Source organism: Theobroma umbraticum, unplaced genomic scaffold, assembly GCF_002168275.2.
Source record: "Theobroma umbraticum cultivar Fairchild unplaced genomic scaffold, ASM216827v3 scaffold_30.0, whole genome shotgun sequence".
In the NCBI taxonomy this organism is placed as follows: Eukaryota; Viridiplantae; Streptophyta; class Magnoliopsida; order Malvales; family Malvaceae; genus Theobroma; species Theobroma umbraticum.
The window spans coordinates 2,568,714-2,593,147 of NW_018397254.1; the positions used below are offsets into that span (position 1 = coordinate 2,568,714).

Below are 24,434 nucleotides of genomic sequence, written 5' to 3' on the forward strand. Positions count from 1 at the left end.
ACTGAGAAGAAATATTTTTGTTAAAGCCTTTGGTTAGAATTTTTTTTAGTACTAATTCCATGATGGGACTTGACTTCGTAAAATCCTAACCCGGAACGGATTTGACCTCCTTCGTTTTGTGTAAATTTTAGTACTCCTACGTTGTCTCTTTTGGCTGATTAAAAGACATTATAGTTTACAGAAACAGAAAAGAAAAAAAAACCCAGGTTTTTTCTTTTTCCAACAGATTGAATGCAAAGCAGCCAATGGGAGAAGAAAACAAGAAGATCAACAAAGAAGAGGTAATTGCAAAACTCAAGGACGATGGTGACTTCGACAAGCTCCGTCTCAAAATCATTCGCAAGCTCAAGGATAACGTATGTTCATTTTTATTACTACTTTTTTTTTTCTCTTTTCCGAAGGTGGAAACTATCTTGTTAGTTTTTGGGAATCAAGGTGAAAAATTTTAGAATGCTGAGCTTTTGAGTACCCTGGAAAATATGGATGCTTGTTGTTTGTGATGGTTCGCTTGGTGGGTGTTTCTTGATTTTGAGTTTTGGGTATTTTGGAATTTTATATGATGATTATATATGGGTATAATTGGTTAATTTCAAATCAAATGCCATGGTTTTGGGTTGATGCTGAACAATTCCCTGATATTGAATAGAAGATTGACTAAAAATTCGTTTTTTTTTTTGTAAATTTGTACTAATACATGAGCTGTTATGACCGTAAATCTTGATTTTAGTAGGTTCTACGTTGGTTCAAACAGCTTGTCATGTAGAAAGAGCTTAGAATGATTTATTAACTGTACTAAACATCGCAGTGCCACTATCAAAGTTGATTAGGTTGCTATGCTGCTGCTGCAGGTTGTTGGCAAATCTGATTCTTTAGTTTGTTTCAATCAGCCTTTTCCTTTTAAAAACAGTGCTTTTTGGTTTTAAAGGATCTTTTGTGGTTGAGTTTTATTTGCTTTTATAGCAAAAAGTTTGGCTCGTTAAATGTTTTTTTTTTTTTTCAAATTTTGGGGGAAGGGGTATTTGAACGTGCTTCTTGAACAGGAGAATACATGCATCGACCACTGAACCAAATGTTCAGGTGTGCCTGGTTAAATGTTTTAAAAGCTTTATCGACTTGATCAATAGTGAATGGTGCTGTTTCTTATTGCTTGCTATGTGCATTTGTAAGTTTTTATGAATAAGGCAACAAATTGCAGGATGAATTACGCAACAACATCATTGCAGCTGTGAAGCAATCAGCAGCGCTTAACCGTCCAGGTGCTGAAAATATGAAACCAAGACAACTATCAGACGCCATACATGAGGAGGTTGGGTAAGTGGAAACATGAAATCATTAATGATTTTCTTAGTGGAAAGCATGTGTATTCCCGGATAAAATGTTTGCATTTTTCTTTATTGTACATTTGGTATGAGAAATTGGTTATTAAAATCTTTGGTTTCGGGAATAAGATATGGATATCATGACAAATTGTGAGTACTTCGGGAGGAAAATACCAACTCAGAAAGAATAGGTTAACTTGTTCTCTATTCAAAACTATGTTCAAATGTTCACTTCATCTTCAAATTTAATTCACCAACTTTTTATAAGTTCTTCTGTTTTCTTTCATTCTTTAATACTGATGTTGATTTGATAATTCTGATGTTTTATAACCATTAGGAACAAAGTAATGGGCCAAATTTCTGATAGTCTGTGGGAAGTAATCAGATCAGAAGGTGGCATGAGAAGTGAAATTACAGAAACAGTACAATCTGTGTACAATAAATTAGTCAATCCTCAAGGGAAAGAAGAGGGCGAATCATCTATTCATGATATGATGCCTGTCAAAAAGGAAGCTGAAAATAATGGTTTCATTAAGGGCTCAACTGGTAGAGTTGATGATACATTATCTGATGGTGAGCCAAAAGAACCACCAGGTTTCTCTCTGTCCAATATTCATCACAGCAACCACCATCAGCAGCAGAATGAGGCAGAGCAGCAGCTTCCTAGGCCTTATGAAATTGGACCTATCGAAAACTGGCAGGAAGAGCCTCGCCACTCACAGAATGGGCAGGAACAGGATAATGTTGATGTTGGTGTGCCACCTGGCTTTTCTGAAGATATTGACCAGAAGCAGTCATGTGATGTTAGTGATGAGGACCCGGATGTGCCTCCTGGATTTGGTTGATGAGAATCAACTTGCAAGTCATTTTTCACTACCATCGTGCAGCTGTAAGTGTGGTAGAGACTATACAGTGAATGGGTCAGTAAAGAACTACTGAGACAGTATACCTTTTTTCTGCTCCAAAAGGCTCTTCTTTTCGTGGTAGTCGGGGAGGGAACTGTGTCTGTTATGTTGGACAACCCGATGCTATATTCTTATCTTGATTTGATCTTGAATAACTTATCATATCATTCTTGAGAATCTGCAAGGGATTTACTAATATTATAAGAGGGTTTTTATAAAAATAACCATTCTCATTGTCAGTTGTTTCACAACTGCATAGCTCCAGTTGCTGTCTGTTTCCATTGTATCTAATCACCGATTTTGCACTTTTTGAAAATTCATGGGGCAGGAATTTGAAAAGTTAAGCCATCTGCACTTCCTTTTTAGTACGACTGTCTAAAACTCTGTCCACGCTTGTGATGCTTACAAGTAGTAGTGAAATGCGGTTCTTATAATTTATCTTTTTGAGAAATATACCTTAATTTAAGCACCAAACAAGCTTATTTTCAATATTACTAGTTTATATATGCATTTTGTATGGACTTCTTTGGCAGATGGAATTACTTTATTCTTTATGGTTTTATTAGACTAGTTTTCATTTTTGTTCATTAAGGTCTTCTATTGGACATTATTATTACTATTATTTTTTTTTACTGAACCTCATCATCAAGTGTTGTGATATTTAAATGAAAACAGCAAAGGTAGTTAATGTCTATGCCCGGTATACTTTCCCACATGCTTCTTCCCCCTTCCATTGGGTTGAGTTTGAATTTTCTGGTCATAAGTTTGAAACAATTTGCAATGTTAGTCTAGAAAACGCAGAGAAAATAAGATATTAGAAGTCTGCAATAGCATTCAGTAATAGTTTTTGATTTCTATGACAATTCATTTGATTGCTTTCTCTTATGTCTTTGTGTACATGTTTCTTACTCAAAGCTTACAGCAATTGGACTCCTAACAAAGTATGTAGTAGAGACCCATTCGATATACCCTTAAGTGAATTCACCTATTTTATAAGCTGATTCAACTCGAGTAAATGTTATTGAGTAATTTCCCTTCTGATTTAGCTCCAAGAAGTATAGTGTGATGGGCTTCACAATCACATCAACCCCCTTTGGAGCTATAACCAAAACTTCATAAGATGATTTTCCTCACCGACATTTGTCACAGTCCTTGTGTATGTCTGAGATGGTCCTAGTTTGATGGCAAATGAAGGGTAGTTCAGCTCTCCTTGTGGTATACTGGGCTTTTCTGAGCACTTGACTGATCTATGTGCGAGTATCCCAACTTCCTCATCTTTGTAGCCTAAACCACAGAGATGTGGAATATAGTCATCAGGTTGGATATCATGTATTAATCCTGGGTTATCTGCTCTAGATGGATTAATGCGGCCAGTGCCAATAGCAAAGACATCAGCAGGTTGTAGTGTTTCATCAACAATGGGTTTGCCTCCAATATTGAATAGGCCAGTAGAAGTCATCATAGCAGATTTAATGGCAGCTGGTGACCAGGTAGGATGAGAACTCTTGAGCAGGGCTGCAATGCCACTGAGATGAGGGCATGACATTGATTTGCCTGATATTCTATTGAAAGTAGATGTTGAATTAGTATTATTGCTAAGAGAGAATGGCCATGCTGCTAGAATGTTCACTCCAGGGCCAATAATGTCTGGTTTCAGAATTCCTGGGCTTGCCAAGCTGGGGCCTCTTGATGAAAAGGAAGCAACAGAAGGAGATGATGGTTCACCTATGATAGTTCCTCTAAATAAGATTGTCGCTTTAGGTGATGCTGTTGAATTTATGTAAGCTTTGATCTTCAGCCCAGCAGCATAGTTTGCATTGGTTGCTGCAAGGACATGAACATCGGCTGAAGTACTGAAGCCATCAGCTTGTTCATTCATGAGAATCATAGCAGCACCACCAGCATTTTTTACTTCCTGTCCTTTAGCAATTCTTGCTATTCTACCTCCTCGTTCACATAGAACCATCTTGCCTTTGACATCTGTACCTTTCAATGATCCCTCACTACAGAGTGCAGACTCTGGTTACCATTTATGCCGGCATAAATAAGTGGTAACAGCATGGAAGAAAGTCATTGGGTTGGAAAACAGATTCTCCATCGAATTCTTCTCCATTTCCAAGCTTTGCTGTGGCTACAATTTTTTGATCAATGGTGCTTGGTCCAACTGTGAGAAGCCATGGGGCTTCATTGGATAATGTGTTGTTGGAAGGGCCAGAATTTCCGGCTGAACAACTAACAAATATTCCATTCTTCATTGCTGCAAATGCACCTATAGCTATGTTGTCCTGGAAGAATGGGACTGCATCTGCTCCAAGAGAGAGTGAGAGTACATTGACACCATCCTCAATAGCAGCATCAACCGCAGCTAGTATGTTGCTATCTCCACAGTCTTCTCCAAAGCATACTTTATAAATTGCCAAATGAGCAAGGGTGGCCATCCCTACATCAGTACCTTTGGCATTTCCCAGCACATCAGCATAGTTTACAAACTGACCTGCAGCCATGCTAGCTGTGTGAGTTCCATGTCCATCTTCATCAATAGGTGGTTCAACCCCCATTCCCTTGGTCATTTTTCCATCAATATTGAAAGACGACCTTGCACCAATTAGTTTGTTATTAAAGGCTGTAAAATCACATCTTCCTTTCCATTTTGCTGGGGGAGGTGGCATTCCTTCATCACTGAATGAAGGATGGCTACGCAAAACTCCTGTGTCCAGCACACCAATTATCACTCCTTTTCCAAAGTTTGATTGTTTCCAAATTCCCAGTTCCTGCTGCAGCGCCAGGAAGTTGGGTGTGTGTGTTGTCTGTGTACATAGCATCCTTTGAGGATGTGCTGAGATAAACCCCTTTTTCATTCTCATGGCTTGCAATTCCTCCTCTGTCAATCTTGCTGCAAAACCACTGATGACATTTTTGTATGGATAAACCATGCGTGGTCGAGTGTCTGACCTTGCAGTACTAAATGGCAGAAAAGATTTGTGCCAGCTCTCTACATCTCGATTTTCTTGACCAAGAACTCCTACTTCTGGCTGCTCAACATGGACAATGTAAGTCTGCAATTTTTTCTTTTCAGTTTCAATTGCAGATGAAATTTCACTTCCCTGAATGATTAGAGAATGGAAGTTGAGCAACAAAGTGAGACAGAGGAAGTGAGTGATATCCATCTTTGATGGGGAATGGCTCCTCTGCAGTAAGTTGGAGGAGGGTTATTTAATTGGTTGTGTTTCCACCACTTCTTACTGCCTATATATACAAGTGAGAGGGAGAAAGATGGCCAGTTTCTTTCTGTGAGTCTCATTGTAGGTTATGATCCTCTGTTGGATTATTATACTTAGCCCATCCATTTGTTTTCGTTCAGTAATACATTCTCTTATTTTAAACGGCAACAAAGATGCTGTTTGTGAGTGATTATTTAAGGGTATGATGAAGCATACTTGTCACTGTATGCTTGTCCTTCTACAATTTTTAATTGACTTTCCACTAGTACAACTGAGTCCTTGCATAGACTTCCTTTGTTTTATTTTTGAGCCTGCTGCTGATAATATTCCTGAATACGGTTGTGAACTAATGTGGCATGAAAATCCTAGATGTATGATTCGAGCTTCTTTCCTGTATCTCCTACCACATTTAGAATCTGTATAGTAACTAACATACCTTCATATGAGCAGATTCTGAGCAAAACTACAATAGTCTCAGACAATCCATTGTGTTTTGATTTGGTCATAGGTTGAATAATTCAGCACTTTATTAATATTTAATCACAAGTTTTTCTGCAAGCATAAGTATCAGTACTATTTATTGGGTTTTTTGCTAGATCAAATTACAGTCTTTCTTCTTTGTTTTAACCCTTTAAGTAGCCAGATTGGAGCTGTAGGCAATGGTTTTGCTTCTTTTTTTCTGGTACGTATCTTTTGGTTCTAAAAATTCTTGTTGTCTAGATATGCAACCCACCCAAAACTTAAGTACCCACCAGTATGTAGTGTACTTAGCCTAAGAACTTAAATAGGCACCAGTGCTTCAGACGTCTGGGTTTATCGTGTAAATAGGAGTTCGTAAAATCTACAATGAATAAACTTAGATTAAAAAAAAAAGGAAAAAAAGCTGATGGTTTTCAAATAAACAGCTTTTGTTTCACTTGGCATTTATTGAAGAAAAACGCCTTAAACAGATAAGACGACTGTGGACCAGGAATAAGAAGCCATGCATGGGATTAACTCTGTGCTTCCTTTGCTATAAGCAAGGGCAGCTCAACATATTCCTTATGCAAATATGGCGACAATTGGGGTTGTAACATTATGCTGAGCAGAAACCCACGTGAGAAGTCCTTGGGAAAATTGCAAGCTGATGTCCTTTTGTCTGCTAAATGTCACTGAGTAAGTTGCCTTCTGGTTCACCGCTGTAAAAGCAATGTGATCCGGTTGTACACTAATGTCTACTCCTGTTGGTGCAACAACTTCATAGGTGTAGGATGAGCTTGCTGGGCCAACGTTTGTTACAGTTCTCGTGTATGTCTGAGAACCAGATTCTGGCAATATTATAGAAAATGAAGGATAGTTTAGCTCTGCTTCAGCTATTATTGATTCACTGGAGCATTCCACTGCTCTTTGCACAATAGTTCCTACCTCTTCGTCAGTGTAATTCAAGCCACATAAATAAGCGATGTAATCATCTGGTTGGATATCATAGATTAGGCCAGGATCGTTTGCTTTTGATGGGTTAACATGGCCTGCACCAGTAGCAAAGATATCAGCGGGAGCTTTTGTTTGGTCAACAATGGGCTTCCCTCCAAGGTTTACCAAAGTAGCCGTAGTCATGATAGCAGATTTTATAGCAGCTGGAGACCAGTCAGGATGTGAGCTTTTGAGCAAAGCAGCTATCCCACCGAGATGAGGGCAAGACATGGAAGTGCCAGAAATCATGTTGAATGTTGACTTTGTATTTGTTTTGTTTTCCACAGAAACTGGCCATGCAGCTAGAATGCTCACACCAGGGCCAAGAATATCTGGTTTCAAGATCCCAAAGCTTTGCATATTGGGGCCTCTTGAGGAGAAAGAAGTAACTTCAGGAGCAGATGGATTTCCTATCACGGTACCTTTGAACAAGATTGTAGCTGTTGGTTCTGATGTTGAGTTTATATACTCTTGAATCTTCAAACCAGCCAAGAAACTCACGTGGGTTGCAGGAAGTACGTGAGGATCAGCTATTGTACTGAAGCCATTAAGCTTGTCATTCATGAGGATCATGGCAGCTCCACCATTGTCCTTCACTTCTTGGCCTTTGTCAATTCTTCCGATATCCCCACCTCTTTCACACAATACCACTTTTCCTTTGACATCAACATCTCTCAATGATCTAGGGGCGCAAAATGCGGATGATGCCTTTCCATTTGCCCCTGCATAGACAAGAGGCAGTAATGTTGAAGGGAAATCTTTAGGCTGAAAAAGCGATTCACCATCAATTGTCAACCCATTTCCTAGCTTCGCTATTGCTGCTATGCTCCTGTCAATGGTGCTTGCTCCGACTGTAAAAATCCATGGGGCCTCATTCGATAAAGTACCATGGAGAGGACCCTCATTTCCAGCTGAACAGCTCACAAATATACCCTTTTGAATAGCTGTAAATGCACCCACCGCAATTGAGTCTTCAAAGAAGGGAACTGAACCACCGCCTAATGAAAGTGAGAGGATATCCACTCCATCCTCAACAGCAGCATCCATTGCAGCCAATATTGCACTTTCTGAACAGCCCTCTCCACATACTTTGTACATTGCCAAGTGAGCTAAAGGTGCCATGCCTACAGCTGTGCCATTGGCATTGCCAAACACATTGGCACCCTCCACATAATTTCCACCAGCCGTGCTAGCTGTGTGAGTTCCGTGACCTTCCTCATCAGTTGGTGGCCCTGCCACATCTTCTGCAAAATTTCTTGCACCAATCAGCTTGTTATTGCATCCGGTAGTGAATTCACATTTCCCCTTCCATTTCACTGGTGGTGGAGGCATTCCTTCATCACTGAATGAAGGATGACCTGGGGTTATTCCAGTGTCTAAAAGTCCAATTATTACTCCCTTACCATAATTTGATTGGTTCCAAACTCCAAGATTTTGGTGCAACCCCAAAAAGTTAGGACTGTGTGTTGTATGTAGAAAATATACTTTTTCAGGACGAGCAGATATGATCCCTTCCTTTCTTTTCATTGCTTCTGCTTCCTCTGCTGTTAATTTTGCAGCAAATCCTGTTATCACATTTCGATAGGAATAAACCATCCGTCTTTGCTTGCTGGAGCTGGTGACCGAGAGGAATGATTGATACCAACCATCTAAGTCTACTGCTTGTGTAAGGACTCCCTCAGGTTTCTTAAGGTGAACAATGTAAGTTGATAAGCTGCTTTTCTCATTTTCTTTGCTCTTGGGCAAAACTTCCACTTCCTGAGCAACTGCTAGAAGAATATTAGACATGAAAACAAGAGAAACTAGAAAAATGGCTACCATTTTTGGCAGCGGTTGAGTACTTTTGCTCTTCATATTGGTTAAAGGAATGGAGAATTAATCCTAATGTTTAGATTACTACTACTCCCTTCACAGATATCGATATATAGATGGTACAGGACAGATAAAGAGAATGTTGGTATAAGTGTTGGCTGTCGTCTTTACTACAAATGACAATTATCATTGGGGCTACAAGAATAGGCTTGTTAGGACTAGTTTGTCAGATTGTCGATTGGGAACGTCAACCAGAGCTTGAGGTACATACTTTTTGGATTGGAACTTGGTATTGCCCGCTGCTCTATGCAGTTGAAAACAAAGTAGCGATGTGCCTTATGTATAACAGATTTATTTGGCTTTGGGAACTTCTCCAGCAAAGCCAACTGGTATTTACTTCTTGTTTGCTTAATTTTTTATTTTGTAAATAGGCTCACATTTATACTTGTTTAGTAATTTCTTGCTAAGTCTCTTCCATTAAGAACCTGTATTTAGCATAAATTTGTTGGGAATGAATGCTTAGATGTAAGATGTTGACTTGCAACAGGGAGCATGATGACAGTTAGTAGGTGATTGGTTACATTTACCAGGATCTTTGTCTATATACTATCGCAAATATTAAATTAGGTTCTGACTTCTGAGGTACAAACTAAAATTATGAAAATTTTTCTAAATGTTTGTGGGCATAAGATATGCTGTGAACAGGCATAGGAAGCTTTATTGCAGAACCTAGGAACAATGAGGATAATCACAGAAAAATTAAGAGTTCTCTTGATTGTTTTTTTATTGGATAAGTAAGAGTACTCTTTAATATATTTTCATATTTCTTTGAGTATCCTGCTCTAAGATAGCAATTAATAGAATATCAGTTGTGTTGTTCACCCATACAGATTTTTTCACCTTTGTCATAAATAGCTTCATCAATATTAACCTTAGCATCTTCATAGTAATTTTGCTAGAATAATTTTTCTTACTTCAGCTTTGCCCATGATATCTGGACTTCAGCTAGGGGCAAACGCTTTGCATTCCTTGAGCTCATTTGTTTTCTAGCAGCTTGTACCAAGGATAATCACAATTTCTTGCATTTTTTTTCCATTTCATGAGCATAATCTTTGAATTCAATTAATGATGCAACAGTAGCATAGTTGAACCAATAGCTTCCATATAAGAACCACAATTCTTGGTAACTAATTCGTACACCTAAGACTGTACTTGATTATTGCAAGTCCTGAACAGAAGTTAATATCCTCCAGAGAGGAAGCACCAACTTCTAGAATTTGTAGAAACAAGGTTTTTTTTTTTTTAATTTTTTGGTCACTTTAAGTTCCTTCTGATTTGGAAATTCTGAAGTTAGTTCCTGCGAAAGCCCAGGAAATTTCTTTTGTTTGTCACATAGTTATTTCTTTATTATTTTTTTAAAAAATTAGGTACTCTATAGGAATGAGAGAATTTATTTGAACTGACTACAATATTAGAAAGTACATTAGCCTAAGAGAAGGCAACTCTGCACTGCATTCCATACTTGCTTTGAAAAATCAGATTCCCAATGTAATGCTGATCAGAATCAGAGTACTTAGTACTCAATTCATATATAACAACAATTGGAGACCTAACAGAATGCAGAGCAGAATTCCAATAGAGATAACCTTTAACAAAGGCTGCAGAAGTTTTCCAGCTTAGCCTAAATGTCACTGAGAATGTTGCTTTTTGCTTCACCTCAGTGAACTCAATTCTGTTAGTCGTTACCCTACTGTCTACCGCTGGTGGTGCAGCAATGTTCAGAGTGTGAGATAAATTAGCATGGCCAACGTTTGTCACTGTCCTCGTGTATGTGCGGTTGGTAGACCATAATACAATCGAAAATGAAGGATAATTTAGCTCTGCTTCGGCAATTTTGGTGTCATTTGAGCGTTTCACTGATTGCCGCACTATGACTCTAACCTGGTCCTCTGTGTAACCTAAGCCACATAGATAAGGAATGTAATCATCAGGTTGCATGTCATAAACAAGTCCTGGATCGTTTGCCTTTGACTGGTTAACATGGCCTGCACCATTCGCAAATAAGTTGGATGGAGACTGTGATTCATCTAGAATTGGCAGACCATCTAGGGTCACTAAATCAGCGGTAGTCATGATTGCAGATTTTATGGCAGGAGGTAACCAGTCAGGATGTAAATTTTTTAGCAGAGCAGTGATACCGCTAAGACGTGGGCATTATTGAAGATTAATCCTTAATCTGTGAAGCAAGCTTACTAAGGTCATTGGAGGGAAGTAATAGTTCTAGAGGTTGAAGAAAGTTGTTTTTCTAAAGGAACAAAACATTGCTGTTAAAAGACTTAACCAGCTGAAAGCAATACGATAGTTCATCATGTTGTTTTGTCTGTTTCTTATTCTTTTGTTGTTATACGCAGTGTGTTGTCGTTTTGTTTAAATTGAGTTGTCGTTTTAGTCTAGCTTTCAGTATCTGTTTTAAAGGCCAACGGCTATGAATTTTTCTGGTTTTTTTCCTTTTCTGTTTTTCTGTTGAAGCTGTCCTTTGATTGTAGTGAAGTTTACTTCCTTGATCCGATTTATGAGGAAAGTTTGTAATGGCTGAGTACAAATACAAGTTTGAAAGCTTGGATCTGTAAATTTTGGATCCAACAGTTTTGAGCTGAATTTTATTTCTCTGTTTTTTCTGCTTAAGTTCTTTTAACTTCTTCTTCAAGTAATTTTTCCAAGAAACTTTAATGTTCAGCTGTTTTCTTCAACGTTTAAGTGCCTGAAATAACATTAAAATTTGAAACTGGTTTTGTCTTGTTCTCAGCAGAAACTGGCATCGCAGCTAGGATGCTCACACCCGGCCATATAATGTCTGGTTTCAAGATTCCAGGGCTAGCAGAACTAGGGCCTCTTGAGGATGAAGAAGTGACTTGAGGATTATCTTTCAAACCGGAAAAAGTTCCTTCAAACAAGATAGTGGCAGTTGGTTTTGATGTCGAATTGATGTAGTTTAGGATGTTCATTCCTGCCGTGTATCTCACATTTGTTGCAGGAAGTACGTGAGGATCAGCTATTGTACTAAATCCATTGAGCTCATCATTCATGAGAATCATGGCAGCGCCTCCAGCATCCTTTACTTCTTGCCTTTTGCTGATTCTTGGTATCTCACCAATCACGCACAATACTATTTTCCCCTTGACATCAATGTTTCTTAATCATCCTGGGGCACATAATCTTGATAATGCATTACCATTGGCACCTGCGCAAACAAGAGGCTGCAAAGTTGAAGGAAAATCTTTAGGCTGGCTGGAACAGAGACTCTCCGGAGAGCAGAGATAACCGTTTCCTAGCCTTACCGCAGCTATTATCTTTCTATCCATGTTGCTTGCTCCCACAGTGAGGATCCAAGGAGCTTCATTTGATAGTGTACTATTAGATGGGCCGACATTCCCTGCTGAGCAGCTTATAGATATTCCCATTTGAATAGCCCCAAATGCACCCACTGCAGTCTCATCTTCATAGAAAGGTGTAGAAGCACCGCCAATGGAGATTGAAATCCCATCAACACCGTCCTCTACAGCAGCATCCATTGCCGCCAGTACGTTACGATCAACGCACACATCATGGCAAACTTTGTATATGGCTGAGCTAAAGGTGCAATGCTAACTGCGGTTCCATTGGCATTACCAAACACACTGGCACATTGCACAAAATTTCCAGCAGCTGCGCTAGCCGTGTGAGTGCCATGCCCATCCTGATCTAATGGGGGCTGACCTTGTTCATCATTTCATAAGTTTCTTGCACCAATTAACTTGTTATTACATTTCACCAACTCACATCTGCCTTTCCATTTTTCTGGAGGAGGCATTCCTTCATCACTAAAGGAAGGGTGACTAGGGGTCATTCCCGTGTCTAGAACTCCACTAATCACTTCCTTCACAAAATTTGATTGCCTCCAAAATCCAATATTTTGATGCAGCCCTAAGAAATCAGGACTATGAGTTGTGTGAAAAGGCAATAATCTTTGAGGATGGACTTTCATAACTCGTTCAACCTTTTCCATGGCTTTTGCTCCCACTGCGGTCAGTTTCGCAGCAAAACCAGTTACCACATTCCAATAGGAATACACAATGAGTTCTTGATGGCCAATGGTTGAGCTGGTAACTGATAAAAATGTCTGGTACCAGTTATAAAAGTCCTCTTACTCCTTCAAATTTTGCCTTCTGGTTTCTGGACATAAACAATGTAAGTCGTTAGGTTGATTTCCTCTTTCAACGTGGCCTCCCTTGACTGTATGCTAACTATCCCCTCACTGCTTGCATGAGAGAAAGAAAGCATGGAGATCAGGCTAAGTAGAGAAATAGTTAAGAGTTGGCAACAATTTGCAGCTGCACCTCTTGTTCTCCACAGTAGCTGGAAAGTGCTAATTGCTCTGAGTTACTGTAACCTTCATATCCATGCACATGTTCACGGTATCAGATTTCAGACAGAAAGATGGGGACAGACAGAGATTACAGAGTTTGTGTATATGTAGGGTTTTGGCCTCTCTAGGATTGAAGGCTGCGATTGGAACTCGACAAATATGCTTTGTTGGGACCGAAGATGGCAAAGTTTTACCATTTAGAGGGTTGGCCTTCGACTTGGAAATTCCGCTGGTGGCCGGCCAATGCAGTTAAGAGCTACTTGGCGATAGACCTTATGGAATACTGAGTATTGATGACAAAATAATCCAATTCCAGCGGCACAAGCAAAAGGGAAACAATCAAAAGATCGCATCCCATCTGGCAAGAAATAGGACAGACCTGCGACAGACACTGCATCCTTACATAATCCAGCTGGCCTACAAAAGACAACAAAAAAAATCCACCAGACTAAGGCATATAATTTTGAAGCATATACCCATATTGCTTTCCTGGGATATCCCTTCAAAATTACAGCATTACAGAGCCGATATCCCAGGAGAAGAAACAAAATAACCCCTGTACAGATATTTTCACAGTTTAACACCCAACTATCATGAGAAGAAATACTTTGAGATGAGATTGTCATAACCATATATATATCCATTGAGCTTGTTAATAGCTCTCTGAGCATCCTCCCTGTTTACGAAGTTGACAAAACCAAATCCTCTACTTGTGCCTGTATTATGATCCATAGAAACACAGGCGCGAGTCAGGGGACCAAATGTGCAGAAAAGCTCAAGCAAGTCAGGCTCCAGGGTATCCTCAGACAAATTCGTCATTCCTACGTCTCATATCAGATCCACCAGTTCTATCTGCTCATGCTCTCATGCTTGGCGGGACATAGGCTCCCTTTCCAGCTCCAGAAGCAGCCATAGAAAGGTCTCGGATGCCGCAGGTTAATCAACAAAGGTTTCAACATGAGCGGCGAGATCCTGTAAGGACATTTTGCAAGTCCAGTGATGACGGGCGGAGCGTCCAGGGGCCATGGCCCTCTAAAATTTTTTAAATTTTTTATATATTATATATTTTGTAATAATTTTTAAAATAATTTTTATTAAATAATTAATATAATTAAAAAATAATAAAATAATTTTATAAATTTTATTCAATTTTACTCAAATTTTTAAATTCTTTTAATTTAAAAATTTTTTCCATTCAGACTTCTCTCTTTTCTTTTTTATTTTTATGTTGTGAAATTATAAAGAGATAAAATTTTTATTTATATTATTATTTATTTTTTTAATTTTATTCTATTTACTCATATATTTTAAATTTTTATAGATTTTTTTTAAAAAATTTTTACGAGCCATCAATCATATTTTTTTTTGTTATATAGGTTATATTTCTTACTTATCATGATTTTTTATTTTTTATTATGTGAATTTTATTTTTAATAATTTTAATTTTTAAAAATTAAAAAATTATTATATATGTAATTCTTAAATATAAATTTTAATGTTGCATTATTAGTTATTATTTAAAATTTTATTAATATACTATTTTTATTAATCTTAATTATATAAAAAAAATTATTTTGAGTATATATTTTTAATATTCTTTACATTTTATATTTAGTTGAAAAGAAATTACTTTTAAGTATAAGAGAAATTATTAATTATATATATCATATTTAATTATTTATATTTTATATATTATAATTTAATATTTAATATTATAAATTTAAATATAATAAAATAAATATTAAATATTAATTTTTATTTATTTATATTAAAAAAATAAAATTTTAAAATAAAATAAATGATAAGTTTCTTATAAATAATTTAATTATTTATATTAAAAATGATATTATCATTATCAAATAAATTTTTTTTAAAATATTATTATTAATTTTTTTATTTTTTATTTATATATTAGATAAAATTATTATTTGTTATAAATTTTTTTATTATTAATAATTAAATTTAATATATAATTTAAAAAAATTTTAATTTTTAATTTTCTTAATTTTTTATCCTTCAATAAAAATTAACTAACTTCGCTGTTGAGTGATGGCCTTTCTTACCACAGGTCCTGCACACCATGAGAACAGCACCTCCTTTGCCAAGCTGTCCCCTGCAACCTTTATTTCTTCGGGTTTGGTACCAGGTCCCTAAGAAGGATCTCTTCAGTGGAAACCAAAGTGAGCCGACTGCCAACATCTTCACGCACCGCATCGCCAAACTTCTCCCAATTCCTTCTCTCCAAAACCCGTTTATTCAACCGGGCGTTGGCCAGCTTTCGAACTCAAGTACCCGCACAATCCACCATCGGGTATTCAAAAGTTATAAATAATTTAAAAATATAATATAAAAAGCATTAATAAAGGATAATGTATTTAAAAATAGCAGTAGTATTTATTCAATGTATTTAAAAATAATAGTAGTAATCGTTATACAAACATAATAACCTAATAACATCATATTTGAATTTTCATTATCATATTTAATATTTACATGAACATAGAAATATAATCTCCCATAAAATTTAGAAATTTCGCATAATACTCCAAATAAAATAAGAAAAAAATATATCTTTTACAATTTCATTTTAAAAGAACATATTTTTCCGAAAAAACAGTTGGAAGGATCCAGAAAGCCAGCTGAGTCGCGACCAACCGCGCCTTACCGAACATCTCAGTAAAACAATACCCAAACAAAAAGAAATGGCATTTTTGAGGTCGCTGACCACAGCAACTGCCATAGCTGCTGCCTCTGTTCTGCCGACAGCTGTTGCTTTGTCTTCCTCTTCTTCTTCTTTCAAATCTTCTAATTTCTCAAAAACCCAAAGTCTATGTTTCCTCTCTTCGCCAACAAGTCGCTTAGGCCTTACAAGAACCTTTACCAATTCTCTTACCGGTCTTCACATGGACTCACCCACATCTGATCACAACCCATCTCAGGTTTGCTATCAAAGTCCCAAGTTTGAGCATTGCCCATTTCCTTTCACATCAAATCTTGCTCTTCTTTACTATCTTTAATAAAGTCTGACTCTTTCTATCTCGAATTTGCAGGATGGTTCCTTGCCTGACCTCCTTGTAAGTGAATCATCTTGATTATTCTAATTCAGTTATCAAAGCTTATTCTAGTTGTAAATTAAGTTTTTTTTCTTCAACATGATTGGATAGTTATTGTTGATTAATCCTTTAAATTTTATTGACATGCTGAAAATTTTGTCTTGATTGTGGTATCAGACGGAATACATGGTGGATATGAAGTGTGAAGGTTGTGTTAATGCGGTCAAGAATAAGTTACAAACAGTTAATGGTAAGGCAATAGCAATTATTTTGTGCATGACCAATCTTCTATGGCTTTGAATGGATATATTTTTTAATTTTTATTTCACGTTAATTTCTGCTTTAGTTGTGTAATTATTGTATGTTTTGTATTTATATGCAAAGGAGTCAAGAGTGTGGAAGTGGACTTGAGCAATCAAGTGGTGAGAATACTCGGTTCCACGCCTGTGAAAACCATGACTGAGGCATTGGAGCAGACTGGTCGAAAAGCTAGGTTAATAGGCCAAGGAGTGCTAGAAGGTTTGTCAATCTAACTTGTAATTGTGTTGGGTATATTAAGTGCTAACCTATATAATTTGACGCTTGCCTCATTTATCCATGCTGATAATAGACAGAATGAAAAGTCTTATTTGTTCTTAGTATTTCATGACTTAGATAGCATCCAACGTTTTACATCTTTCCAAAAGAAGGAAAGAATAGACATGCTGGTTGCGATACCTGTTTTAGGTCATTATTATGAGTTTGCCAATGATGCCAACCGGTGCAAAAAATATTGTGATTGAATAAAATTTATGCTCACTTTAGCTTGTTAATGAAAGTACTGGACATTTCTGAAATGTTTTGTTAATTGCTACTAATATTGATATGGTTTACTTAAATGTTTCCATTTCCTATGTAAATTAACCAAGGCTGCTACCTATCTCTTCCTTGGCAATCAGTTCACTTGGAGCTTTGAATGAATAAATAAGGAAACAAGCAATACGCACTTCCTAGAACCTTAAAGCTTTAAAAGTAGTCTTTATGAAGCACATTTCTGGGCATGCGATTCATAGGATGGAGTAGATTAAACTGCTCATGTCAGCAAACGACAACTACAATTTTCTCAAACTATTACCCTTGTCCTTCCTTTTGCAGACTTTTTAGTTTCTGCTGCTGTTGCTGAGTTCAAAGGTCCAGAAATTTTTGGTGTTGTTAGATTGGGTCAAGTGAGTATGGAATTGGCTAGGATTGAAGCCAATTTTAGTGGTTTGTCACCTGGAAAACACGGTTGGTCTATTAATGAATTCGGTGATCTGACAAGAGGTGCAGCAAGTACAGGGAAAGTGTTTAATCTTTCAAATGAAGGAACTGATAAAGAGGTTTTTTTTTCCAACTTCTGCCATCACTGTATTTCATATTTCTCTTTTTTTTTTTTTCCATAAATCATCAATTGACCTGACATGCACTGCCTTTTCCTGTCATTTTAATGATTTCTGTGTGTGTGTGTGTGTGTGTGTCGTTGTAATTTCATTTTAGTAATCATCAAAGTGCAAGTATCAAGACTCTAAGTACCACTTACCTGTTTAAGATGGTGCTTACTGTTTTGATGGACCTGTCAGTGCTATCTAAGGGGTACAACTAAAAAGGAAGGGCATTGTGCTGGCTTAATGTGATTTTCAAATGGTTTGTTGCAAATTCATGTTGTAATAAATTTTTTCATTTCCCTAATGAATGAAATTATGTTAAAAAAATCCTCCCAAAATATTCTTTTAATCTGCCCTGCCATCACTCTTTATTGATTAATCGGAATATATATGAATTCAAATTGTCCAAGATGATTCCATGCTATAATATAGTTGTTGATACTCATATGTAATCATGTGCATGTGGACAGCGTGATTAGATCCCTTTCAAACTCTTTTTTTAACTTTGAAAGATTTTTCCATTATTTTTGGCATTTGATCTCGTTTATGGACTACATAGTTGTTTAATTCCAAGCCATCATCTTGTTATCTATTTGTGCACACAATCATGACGGCATGTTTCATTCTTTAACCTGGTCTTTGCTTTGTGGGTGGTTTTTTTAGTTATTTCCTTCTTATAATGAAATCATTATTCCTGCCTTCGATTCAAAAAACACCTTGTCTTGGCTTTACGCAGCCACTTGGCGACCTGGGAACTCTTGATGTGGATAAGAACGGGGAGGCCTTTTACACCGGTGTCAAACAGAAGCTCAGAGTTGCTGATCTCATTGGGCGGTCAATAGTGGTATATGAGACTGAAGATAAATCAGATCAAGGCCGGACAGCTGCAGTGATTGCCCGAAGTGCTGGAGTTGGCGAAAACTACAAGAAGATATGTGCATGTGATGGCACCACCATCTGGGAAGCAAGTGACAAAGATTTTGTCACTAGTAAGGTCTGAGGATTTTTTCAAACTCAGTGTATTTACTTGTAGGTACCTGTATCCTTGGTATAAGGATCCTTGTTTGCATAATCTCTTGTTGTCTTTATGAGCTCTAGGCATGATCTCAGAGGCGATGATGAAATTCCATCCAATAAAACGTGTCAGCTCTATGCTTCAATTACAATGGAAAAAGTTGCTCAAACCTTATAACTAGACAATGTGGCAGTGATGTTTTGGTTGTTGAGGAAATAAACCGGATTGTTTTAAGTTCAAATGTTAGCATTAGCTGCAACCAATGACAAATCTTGCACTAACTCAAAATAATAGTGACTCACAAAGGTTCCAGGAAAATGATAGGAGTTCGATTTTTCATACAAGTCGTAGAAGATAATTATAAACAATATACGATAACCAACAGTGTCTTCTTGACTTTGAACTAAATACATTATTGGATATAATCCGGTATAAAAGGATTTTCCTTTCGGCCCCCAACAAAACGAAATTCCCTCGGGCTTCAGTTTCATATCCTGGTCATTTAGGGGAAAAAAACATACAAAACAAGCTAAAACTCTCAGGAAGGTGTCGAGGCCACAATTTTCCAACAAATGGAGCCCCCAATGCCTGTTACTTAGGCATTAACCAATACTCCTAAGTGGGATGAAAATAAAATCTAATGCTGGAATGAGGATTCCTAGGATATTAGCAGGCAAGCACCTGATACACTACTCATAAAAGGCCAAACAATGGGTAAAAGGGTGAAAACACTGAGAGATTCAAAAACCCTGAATTGCTTTTTAAGGTTGTTTACCTGTGTGGCTGAAGGCTCATGTAATAGTGGCTTAATAAGCATGCAAATATCCATCTCATTCTACTGCAAGGATAAAATACTTCAACTCACTGTCGCCATCACCACACGCAATAACTGAAAATAGGCACCAATTATTGTAAAATTTATTTTCCTGTGATAGAAGTAAATTCGTCAACATGTGACACAAAACCTATGCTCCATCAGACAGTTTTACACGTCTTAATACAGGCTACAAGAAATAACTTGATTTCTAAGACAACTGTTGCCCCTGGTTCCATGACCTCAAAATGACTGATCAAGCCATACAACAAAAAGGAGCCAGCAATGACAGACCTTTGCAGGTTAGGATTTATGAGGTAATAATCCTTCTTTCTTGGCCATTTCATAGATAGCAATTGCCATCAGAGTCTTTGCATCAGGTGTCATGCGCCAAAGTTTCTCATAAGGAACAACACAAACCTTGATAAGCTCACCATGTTCAAGAAGACCTGTTTCTTTTCCTTGCAGCTGTGTAATAATGTTTTTATCAACACACCCTCTGTACAGAAAAAGGCCAATTTCTTCATCACATCCTCCCTATCATGGAAAGACAAGAAATAATTATCTTGCTACTAAGCTGAATCAAGTCACAACACGAAATGTGCCCAAAAAATGACATAGTATTCTCAAGAAAAAATATCAGAACCTTTGAGGCTCTGGAAATGTAATGCAAAAATTCTAAACAAATAGTACCACATCATAAATTCACATGATAATGAAAATTACTTGTAGTTAATAATCCTGTTTCAAAGTCATGCTTGTTGGACTTTTAACATGGTAGATGCCAACATACCGGAGAAGGAAAAACTTTGAATCCAGTAGATGGCTCAAGGAAGGCTGTGAGGTCAACCATGTCTTCCAGGTTCAATTGAATACCAATCTCCTCCTCAACCTGTCAGTTTCAACTCATTAAAAAATCATTTGAATAACAAAATGGGGGTAAAAAAAGGCTACCCTAGGGAATTTTAAACAAAACAATATATCCTGTCCAAAATTGTATGTTGTATCAACAGAATGGCAGATGTTGAACATCAGCATATCCATAAAAATAACATACGCCGGAATATAATCTATAAGAACAGCCCATAAAGGGGGAAAATGGTCTCATAACAGAGACTCAGATATGGAAGAGTAATGCATTAAGAGGAAAAGGAAAAAGCGAAGGCTGGAATAGTATGTTCCTCCAGTGCTCTACTATATGACCCTTGACCTAATAATGGCATATTTTTAAGGACCATCACCTAAAGTGGATCATTTGATGAACTTCATGTTTGGTAAAATCACTAACATACAGATGCCCACAGAAAACTAGAGAAAAATTGAAGATATACATATGTAAACAAATATATAATACATTTTGTGTCTGTGCACATCCTGCCACAAGAGAGAGAGAGAGACCTCACGAACTGCAGTGCCAACAAAATCACCCTTATCATCATCTAACATTCCAGCAGGCAGTTCCAGAACAAGCCTCCCTGTGGGGACCCTAGCCTTAGAGAAGCATTAAGATTCATTAAGTTTGGATGTAATAGAAACAGTAAAGTACTTAAGTCGCGGGTACTGAACTAATTCTATGCTCAATTGTATCATATTTGACAAACTGCTAAGAAAAAATTCAATGCAAACATCACCCTACCTGTTCAGTGAGAACAGCATAAGTCTCGCCATCTGACTCCAAAAGAATTAACACAGCTACAGCAGGTCCTCGTGCAAATACTATACCTGGAACCTAAGAATGTTTTAGTTTATAAAGAAACAAAGCAATAGCATGAATGAATTATGTAGACCGCTGAAATAGTTGTAATATATACTCCAAAAAAAGCTAAATCCAATAATGAATTTCAGCATTCAATCAATTACATAAAGAATCATACTCTGATATGAATCACTACTGAAAAGCTATGCATGAAGATGATCAAATACCTTCTTTCCTGTTCCTTTATCAATAATATCTGCTTTGAATTTGAGAAAGCCAATGCGCTTCCCAAACATATCAACTCCCTGTTATCAAAGCAAGCCATTAACCAGAAGTTATAAAAGCGAAGAAGAGGAAGTCCTATTGGCTACATTTATTATTTCTTTTACACATTACAAACGAAAAGGCAAAAAGTTTATACTTTAGAGCCCAAATGCTAAGCAAGTTCAAATTTTGCATACAACCCACCAGGCATGGTCTCTCATAATCAATATAAGCAACAATTCTTCCAAAATTCTCAATACAACAACGATAGAGACAAGAAAAGTAAAAAATACTCAAAAAAAAAATTACAAAGACCCAAGCTGGATAATTAAAGGGAAGAAACCTGAATAAGAACTTGAGTTAAAGTCATGTCCCCATTAGCCAAAATCCCACTTTCACTCTCCAGATTCTTCAACCATTTTTTAAATAAAGATGACTCAATAGCACTCCTGTAAGTTCATATTTATGATTAATAAAAAAAAGAAACCGTAGCTATAAATTTTTTTAAAAAAATCAAAGACTTAAACTGAGACAAGAAAAAAAGGGCAATTCACCTGAACTCGGAATCGGATAGGCCAGGAGAGGCAACAATTTGGACGGGTTGGCCGAGTTGACTCGGCAAGGAGATGGAGTGAGTCAGGGGAGTTGATGACGTGGCCGACATTCTGGAGTATAAGGGCTTTTTTGATCTTGTGCAACGGTCAAGAAGTAAAGTGAGAGAGGAGGAAACGACAAGTCGTTTCGGCAGAGTGAGAGCAGACATGGGCAAGAGAGATTGGAGAAGATGAGTCATGTTTTTTTGCAATCTATGTTGGATGTCTCCCCACGTGCGAGGTCCATCTGGGCTTCTACACAATTACGTGGGTGAAAATACCAAAAGCAAAAAAATTCTCTTTTTGAGTAATATTTTTTCTTTCAAAATAAGCCCAACCGAATAGCTACAGTTGGGAGCATCCACTGTTGACAAAAAGCAATGGGCAAAAGAGAGCCCATATATAGTTCGAGATGATATCATGGTTCTAACTTGACTGATGAAAGCTGTTACTCAAAATTATTGAAATACATGGTATATATCGATAATTAAAATAACAAACACAATATCGTTAAATTGAAATTGGGATAGCTCTTAACGGTTGAGCTTTATATAAAACAAGGCCAAACTTATCCTCCATGTCTAATCTCTCGGGCGTAACTCCATCTTCAAGTTTCCAATCAAATGAATGAATAAGTCCACCCAACATTAGGTGCACCATTCTCATCGCCAATGGCAATCCAGGGCAAATTCGTCGTCCTGCACCGAACGGAATGAATCCAAAATCCCTACCTCTGATGTCCACTTCTGACCCTAGAAACCTCTTTGGGAGAAATAAGTCAGGCTCCTCCCAGATGGTAGGATCTCTACCTATAGCCCATGCATTGACCAGCACTTGTGCACCCTTTGGAACAATGAAGTTATGGATTTCAACATCTTCTCCAGCTTTGCGAGGGAGTAACAGAGGAACTGGTGGATGCAACCTCAAAGTTTCTTTGACAATTGCTTGCAAATAAGGTAAACAAGCAACGTCAGATTCCTCCACCAGAGTCCTTTCGCCAATACTTTGCTTAAGTTCTCGTTGAACTTCCAGTAATGCTTTTGGATTATGAAGTAGTTCCGCCATTGCCCATTCCAATGTACTGGCAGTTGTCTCAGTTCCCGCTGTAAACAAATCCTGTTGACAAATCAAAAATGACGTTAATAATTTAACTATAACAAGAAGTAAAATGAAAAGGAATGAAAATGAGATAATGTTGCAACCAGAAGCAAATGTTTGATGAGATCTCTATCAAGCTCTGCACTGTTTTCTTCCTTAAAATTGAGAAGATTATCAAGGAAATCATTGGTCGATATATAATCATTCATTGTTCTTAGCTGCAACCGCTTATCGATTATTCTATCAAAAAGATCCATCAACTTCCCAAAATGAATTGTCATGCCACGCCTTATACCCTGCAGGTCAAGATTTCCAAAAAGACAAGGAAAATAATCACCAAGGTTGGGTTTTCCCAACTCTTCCTTGATACACTGCACAAGCTCTCTAAACTCTAGAGCAGTATCAGAAGTCGAATCAGCCAAATCGATAGAAAAAACAGTATTGGACATCAAATTAAGCGCAGCTTTAAAAGCGGCTTGACCAATATCTATTGCTTCGCCCATACGGAAACTATCATGAACATCAGCGAGGAGTTCTTGTACTTTCCTGTGTCGCAAGTATTGATTCGCGTCAAGTTTCTGACTAGCGAAAATATGCAGGTTACAGATTTTCCGAAGGTTTCTCCATGTGGTTGAAACGGGCATCCAGGGCATTCCAGCTTCGTGGTGTTGAAGGGCTCGGACGGCATCAGGAATGGTTCGGTTACAGAAGGCCAGGTCATGCTTTTGGAGGATCTCTTTGGCCAAGGTTGCTGAGGAAAAAACCACAGTTGTTGTTTGGCCGAGTTTCAAAGTCATTATGGGGCCATGAGTCTTGGCAAGCTTACTAAGGGATTTATGGGGATTGTTACCAAGCTGGAAGAGGTTCCCGAAGATCGGAATTGGGGCTGGACCTGGGGGACGCTTGTCAGTCCTTCCTTTTCTTCTTGTGATTAAAAGCAAGGCTTGAGCCAAGACCAACAAGAACAGAAAGCACGGTAACCACCTCAAGGAATCCATCCTGCGTGCTCTTATCAGGTTGAACTCTTTTCTTTTGTAAGCTCTTTTTGAGTCTTGAATCTCTGGAGACTGGTATGTATTTCAATGACAAAACAGGTCCTCGCCAAACTAGTATCTGAAAAGTAAGAAATCCACCGACAAGTCAAGCGTAACATGATTTACTCAAGTCATTTACGGAAACTTTTACTCATAACAATTCCTAAATACGCCTTCAGAGCCAAGTAAACGCCAAAGGTATGGTTTTGTCCAAAGCTCATCCATTGTACTTTCGGATTTTAGGATTAAATTATGCAATTAATTTTGTGAGAGATGGATTTAATTTTTGTATAATAATTTGTAAAAATAAAAATATATATTTTTTAAAATTGACAATATTAGTCTAACGC

General features: G+C 37.4%; 6 protein-coding genes and 2 pseudogenes across 9 annotated transcripts in view; 2 read left to right on the forward strand and 6 right to left on the reverse strand.

The window, feature by feature from the left end:
* The first annotated feature begins 103 nt into the window (after positions 1-103).
* LOC110422581 (uncharacterized) lies at positions 104-11,800 on the forward strand. Of its 2 annotated transcripts, none has more exons than XM_021436668.2 (4): positions 104-356; positions 1,196-1,311; positions 1,657-2,208; positions 11,516-11,800. In XM_021436668.2, exons 1-3 carry the CDS (start codon positions 246-248, stop codon positions 2,162-2,164), a joined length of 735 nt encoding a protein of 244 aa, XP_021292343.1. In that variant the 5' UTR covers positions 104-245; the 3' UTR covers positions 2,165-2,208; positions 11,516-11,800. The 2 variants fall into 2 exon arrangements, with proteins under 2 accessions (XP_021292343.1, XP_021292270.1); XM_021436595.2 differs by having other exon boundaries at positions 11,519-11,800.
* On the reverse strand, positions 3,130-6,025 carry LOC110422420 (subtilisin-like protease 4). The gene is given in 4 exon segments (XM_021436353.2): positions 3,130-3,347; positions 3,350-4,246; positions 4,249-4,290; positions 4,293-6,025. Coding segments are annotated over 4 exon segments (2,256 nt in total). The 5' UTR covers positions 5,392-6,025.
* Positions 6,487-8,751, reverse strand: LOC149527698 (subtilisin-like protease). Its single transcript, XM_089784599.1, has one exon. The coding sequence runs from the start codon at positions 8,749-8,751 to the stop codon at positions 6,487-6,489; it is 2,265 nt and encodes a 754-aa protein (XP_089640725.1).
* Positions 10,198-13,594, reverse strand: LOC149527699 (subtilisin-like protease; annotated as a pseudogene).
* LOC149527700 (uncharacterized) lies at positions 13,120-15,786 on the reverse strand (annotated as a pseudogene).
* CCS (copper chaperone for SOD1) lies at positions 15,716-18,826 on the forward strand. The gene is made up of 6 exons (XM_021436476.1): positions 15,716-16,053; positions 16,165-16,188; positions 16,345-16,417; positions 16,552-16,686; positions 17,302-17,525; positions 18,307-18,826. Exons 1-6 carry the CDS (start codon positions 15,817-15,819, stop codon positions 18,568-18,570), a joined length of 957 nt encoding a protein of 318 aa, XP_021292151.1. The 5' UTR covers positions 15,716-15,816; the 3' UTR covers positions 18,571-18,826.
* Positions 18,827-19,491: 665 nt separating this feature from the next.
* NUDX14 (nudix hydrolase homolog 14) lies at positions 19,492-22,183 on the reverse strand. Of its 2 annotated transcripts, XM_021431220.2 has the most exons (7): positions 21,914-22,183; positions 21,703-21,808; positions 21,323-21,400; positions 21,036-21,128; positions 20,798-20,890; positions 20,193-20,291; positions 19,492-19,936 (listed from the first exon to the last, which is right to left on the reverse strand). In XM_021431220.2, the coding sequence occupies exons 1-7, from the start codon at positions 22,150-22,152 to the stop codon at positions 19,703-19,705; spliced, it is 942 nt and encodes a 313-aa protein (XP_021286895.1). In that variant the 5' UTR covers positions 22,153-22,183; the 3' UTR covers positions 19,492-19,702. The 2 variants fall into 2 exon arrangements, with proteins under 2 accessions (XP_021286895.1, XP_021286904.1); XM_021431229.2 differs by lacking the exon at positions 20,798-20,890.
* Positions 22,184-22,355: 172 nt separating this feature from the next.
* Positions 22,356-24,434, reverse strand: part of LOC110418461 (geraniol 8-hydroxylase-like) — a 2,803-nt gene continuing 724 nt past the window's right edge. For both annotated transcript variants that reach the window (XM_021431209.2, XM_021431201.2), the window contains exons 2-3: positions 23,155-24,163; positions 22,356-23,068 (exon numbers count right to left, since the gene is read on the reverse strand). In XM_021431209.2, the coding sequence (XP_021286884.1) occupies positions 22,463-23,068; positions 23,155-24,048 (1,500 nt within the window). In that variant the 5' untranslated portion in view covers positions 24,049-24,163 and the 3' untranslated portion in view covers positions 22,356-22,462. The remainder of the gene's footprint in view (positions 23,069-23,154; positions 24,164-24,434) is intronic.